This window comes from Nymphaea colorata, chromosome 8 (assembly GCF_008831285.2).
Source record: "Nymphaea colorata isolate Beijing-Zhang1983 chromosome 8, ASM883128v2, whole genome shotgun sequence".
NCBI classification, from domain to species: domain Eukaryota; kingdom Viridiplantae; phylum Streptophyta; class Magnoliopsida; order Nymphaeales; family Nymphaeaceae; genus Nymphaea; species Nymphaea colorata.
In genome coordinates this window covers 17,227,487-17,233,101 of record NC_045145.1, presented here as the reverse complement: position 1 = coordinate 17,233,101, position 5,615 = coordinate 17,227,487, and the positions used below count along the sequence as shown (strand labels likewise).

Below are 5,615 nucleotides of genomic sequence, written 5' to 3'. Positions count from 1 at the left end.
TGCATCATGAAAATGAGATATTTCTCCTTAAATCTAGTGGATCTGATAAACAGTCACAAGTGTAATTCTACCATACTTAAAAGGAACCTCTCATCCTCTACACGCATAGAGAGATATAGAGAGAATTCTTGTGCTTGTGGATGCACGTAATATTTTTGTGCTTCTTATGTTTATCTTCTCTTGGTTCCACTCACACATGGTATGGGAGATGTTCCTCTGACTACTTTCATGTGTTTGTGGTTTTTGATTCTATTGATCTAGTCACACACCACGGCTTCAACTAGTAACTTTCTCAATCAGCCGATCAACAACAACAAATCATGTGCCTTTTCTGTTCTTCCAGCACCCACCAGTCTCTAACATTTCCTGTCCAATTTATTGGATGTTGATAATTTCTTGTTTCTGGAATCTCAATTTACACATTTGTTGAAAAGTAATGGTTTCATGGGTTAAGTAGATGGTACAAAACCATGCCCAACTGAGCTTTACTTAGGGTCCAACAGGGATGAGACAGTTTGAAACCTAGCATATGATTGAGTGGGACAAGATGGATCAACTTGTATTGAGTTGGATCTTGACGTCCCTCGTTGACAAAGTGCATAGACAGATAGTAGGTTGTCGATGTCATTCAAGGTGTGGACTACTCTCGAAAAGCTATACGCTGTTCGTTGTAGAGCACACAACAGTTGAGGTCTCAAAAAGGTTCTTCCAATGTATCATTTCTGGGTCCAATGGAATTCATAGGTATAGTAACTTCAAAATCTTAAAAAAGGATCAAAAACAGTTTCTGAATATTTTGCTAAGGCTAGAGGCATTGCTCATAAACTCGCTTTGGCTTCTACACCTGTTGAAGATGATGGTTTTGTTGACCATATTATTAATGGGTTGCCAATATCTGAATATGGGTCCCTAAGAACAGCCCTGTGAACTCGCACTGGTGCCATTAATCTTGATGATATTAATGGCCAGGCCCATACCTGACATTGTAAAACATATAAAAATTTAAAATGATTAAGTTGGTCCAGGGCCGGTTGGGGGATAAAACTAGTAGAAGACGATCGAAATATGACAAAGTTTTATCCCCCAGATATGACAAAGTTCTCAACCTATTCCTCATAATAAATAATAAGTTTTACCGATTATCACTTTCATGCAGATAAGCCCATAGCTGGGTCCATTAAAGTAAAATCTTTCATGTGTAATCAGAATTTTTACAAGCTGAAAATGGTGGACAGTTAATTTGAAATTTTTCATGAATCATATATTTGCCTTGGAAAACATGAAGCTGAAAATGGATAACTCAGCTAGCTGTAAAAGGTACTATGTTCTCTTAGACAGTCATGTGGAATCCCTTTTCTTTTTCCATTCTTCAACCAGGACCATCGCTCGTCGACAACTGCTTCATACATTCATTCTCATTCAGTCTGATTTTGTCTTCTTTATTCGTGTGCATAATGGGGTATTTATTCAGCTTTCTAGTTTTTCCTTCTGCAGCCAATCTGCTTTTCTTTCAGTTTTGTTGAATGCGATGCTTGTTTTGCATATTTTTTTTTCGAGGGTGAGTTGTGTGCACTAGGGTTGGTGCATGCAGTAATATACATTGGAAAAAGCAAAGGTGGAGGTTAGGGTTGTACAACGAGTCGAGCCAACTCGAGTCGAACTCGCCCAGAAAAACTCGACTCGAGTTCGACTCGTTTATAAACGAGCCTTGCTCGAGTTTAAACTTATACTTGAAACATTAAATGAGTTGAGTTCGAGTTGTAAGAACTCGACTCATTTATGCTCGGCTCGGCTTGGTTCGATTACTGAAAATCGTTTCGCTTAATTATATGAACTGGTTCACCGAGCCACCAAAACCGATTCACCGATTTAGGTTAAACTTTTTTGTTTATTATATTTTCATTTTTAACATTTTGGTTTTGACTTCTCCCTTTGTCTCTCTTTCATTTCTAGTGCCCACGGCCACACCGATTCACTGCCGCACATGCCATGACCACCACCATCCATCCGGTAGAGTCAAACCACTATACTGGTTAGGCTCTATTCTCGCCTTTCCTTGAAACCCTAGCGATCTTTTGAAGCTCCGCCGATACACAATTAGGGTTTTTTCACAGGTGGATGTCGAAACAGAGGTCGCCGGCACAGATGAAGAGGAGGACGTTCAAGAAGTTCAGTTTCAGGGTAGTTGATCTGGATGCCCTCCATGACATGCCCACTGAGGGAGCTTGTCACACTCTTCCATGCTCGGGCTCGAAGACGGTGAGTATCTCTTGCACTCTGTTTTCCATCCTCCTCCTCCTCTCTCTCTCTCTCTCTCTCTCTCTCTCTCTTTTATGATTTTTCACTTTTTTGACGAATGTGTAGGTTCCAACCAAAGAGGTTTGAAGAGGAAGCAGTCTAGCAGATGCCATTGATAAAGAAACTGCGCAAAGCAGTAATCAATCTCTTTCTTAAATTTCATTTTGTTTGAGAAACATGTTGCGTTTGAATTGGTGCTTCTGTACGTAATTGGTTTTCATAGTGGATTTTGTTTGTCTGCATTTCATTTTGTTTGAGAAACATGTTGCGTTTGAATTGGTGCTTGGGTACGTGATTGGTTTTCATAGTGGATTTTGTTTGTCTGCATTTTGCCCTTTTAGTTGTACCATAGAATTTGCCTTGGTGTTGTAAACGAGTTAAACGAGTTGACATAAACAAGTTAAAAAAAAAACAAGACATAAACGAGTTGATTGAGTTAAGGGAGTTGAGTTGAGCTCGACTCTGTATAATTGAGTCCACCTCGAGCTTGTGTCAGGGAGCTCGAGCTCGACTCAGCTTGTGTGCAGCTCTAACTGGAGGTGAGGTATTTGACGAATTAAAAAACGTTTCTTTTTTGAATTTTTTAAACTTTTTGACAACTTTTTTAATTCTGAAAAAGGGCTTGGGGCTTTTTTTTTTTTTAAATTTTACATATTCCATGTCGATTTCTCTTTTGTACTGGTAATGGAGAGCACAAAAGAATTAGTAGCAACGACCAGATGAAATATCATTTAATCGTGGAAATACCTGTTCCTGTTTATCTTTTTAATCTCGATTGATTGAGTTAGTTTGGAAAACTAATATAAGTCGAATATGATAACTGCAGGTTGTTGATAACTTCCACGGTCGATCTGCCCACTCTTCTCTTGGCAAGTCTAACCTTCTCTTTTTTTAGGTGTTCCTGCAAACACGCCAGTACCTTGTTCAACCCTCCTGAAATTGTCCGCGTCAGTCAGGTCGCATCAAAAAGGTCGACGACATTCTTATTTATCACGTCAATTTTTTTTATGGGGGTACTCGGCTACCACAACTTTCAAATATGATGCGATATCTCCAATCTCGAATCCTTGAATTGAATTCTAAAGAGGGCGACATGGGATCGGATCTTTTGTTTGGATAATGCAACGATTTTGTTACCGATCGATTTGAAAACCTGCTGGCATGTGGACTTCTCTTCTTTCAGTTGAGCTCGAGATGCATGGATTAAGGGGTATTAAATTCGCCATAATCTAAACAATACCCAAAATAATTCCATGTCTATAAGCTGCACTCAAGAGATTGTTTGCTTTCTTAGCCAAGCTTCCTGTCTATCAAGTGAAGCACGGTCAATTTCAAATAAACAATTTCGCTAAAATGCTTGCCTTTGGTAATTTTCATTTTTAGGATAAAGTTTTACCAGCGATCCCGATTTTTCTAAGACCGAACTCCCATTAATTCAATTATTTCCTGTCAACGGTGGGAAGGAAGTCCTGCATAAGCAGACGTTTTCTAATAAATAAGTAGTAACAAACCATTTGCATAACAAGTTCATAAAATTAAAGCATGCGCACCTTGTTGTGGAGCTTGATTTTGTACCCAACTAATATGATGCAAAGCTAGTGGTAAGCAGACCACATTGATTTCCTCCCCCAGTACAGTACTCCTGGCAGCCATTTGATGATGAGACGGCAACAAACTATTCATTTCATGAATTTGCAGATTCTTGAAACATTTTATTACTTTTTGGATTGCCAAATAACGAGTGGTGGAGACAAGTGTGGGCGATTGCCCACACCAGTCAACAGAAATTACTTTATTTATACATTAAAACTTTTTTAGTCATTTTTATTTATTTATGAACCCATGCCCTTTCACGTTTAAAATCAGTGCTCATCGCCCAAAAATTTCTGGCTGCACCACTAGGAGTAGAATAGCCCTTTTTATTCAGGCCAAAGTTGCGAAAACAATAATAGCATTATTGAGAAATGCTTGTTCATGTTGTATATCTACTCATTGTGAGAAGCTATCGCGTTAAAGGTCACTGCAGTTCAGTGGTTTGCCTATCCCTTTTTAAGTTTGAAGAATGCTGCTCTCTTTTTTATGGGATAGTTCGCCATTTTTGGCTCCGCGTTCATGCACCAAAAATTACAAATTCATTAGAAGTTTACATTTACAACAGTCAATTTTTGAACAAAACAATGAAGCGTACGTGTCAGCAAAAAAAAAAAAAAACAGTATGTATTTATTGAAAATTGAACAGAAACAGCATCCACAGCAACAGGCCAAACTTTTTTCCATGCATCCAGACATATATATTAACAACCGCCACCGCCACCGCCACCATCGCCACCGCCACCGCCACCGCCACCATCGCCACCGCCACCGCCACCATCGCCGACGTGGTGGTGACCCCCGCCGTGAAACCCACCGACGTGGTGGTGACCGCCGCCGTGAAACCCACCACCAACATCGCCGACGTGGTGGTGACCGCCGACGTGAAACCCACCACCACCATCACACCCGCCGCCATCATATCCACCATCGCCCCCATCACTGCCATCATTTCCACCATCGCCCCCATCGCCCCCGTCATCACCTAATTTCCCACGCTTACCGCCAGGCTTTCGCTTGCGGCGACCAAGCTTTCGCTTGAGGCGATGAACAGTGAACCCCAACCCATCGATGACCGTGGATACCACACCATGTGACATGATCGCCGCAAAACAAATGACCGAGAGACCACCGGCAGAGGCTTGAAACGGATAATATGCTTCACCAAGGATTAACGTATTCCCTGCGGGCATTCCCCCATGACGCCCGTTTATATCCAGCAAGCTCGTAAGTATCGATGCTTCCTCGCAGTTTCTTGCGAGGAAAAAAAAAATTGTCTCCTCCCTCTTCATCCTTCCTTTGACCATCTCTTTAGTTTGAGGGAGAAAAAGGCAGTGCCGCGTCGATCTCAGCTGTATCGTGAAACTTCTGGATCATGAAAAAGGACGGCGATCTTGACTTCTGAAACCCTTGAACGAAGCAACCGTTTCAAATATTTTTCAACATGATATGTGCAGATTCCATTCTAGTTCCTGTCAGCTTCTCCGATCGATCAGCCCACTACTTTTCTTGGAAAGTAAGTTTTTCATATTATGGCAACCTTTTTAAGGATATGTATCTCTTGTTTTTTTGATTGAGGCATCTAGGGGGATTTGGATGACACCTTCTTCTAGCCTAAGGGAACTTGATTTTATGAAAATCAAAATTTTTAGTAAGTTTTATTTGTTTATTTATTTTTGTTTGGGTGACACACCAAAACCTAGTTTTCAAATAACTTAATAGGAGGG

General features: G+C 40.6%; 1 protein-coding gene across 1 annotated transcript; it reads right to left on the bottom strand.

Moving 5' to 3' along the window:
• Positions 1–909: 909 nt before the first annotated feature.
• On the bottom strand, positions 910–5,081 carry LOC116259565 (glycine-rich cell wall structural protein-like). Its single transcript, XM_031637420.1, has 2 exons — positions 4,646–5,081; positions 910–977 (listed from the first exon to the last, which is right to left on the bottom strand). The coding sequence occupies exons 1-2, from the start codon at positions 5,079–5,081 to the stop codon at positions 910–912; spliced, it is 504 nt and encodes a 167-aa protein (XP_031493280.1).
• Positions 5,082–5,615: the final 534 nt, after the last annotated feature.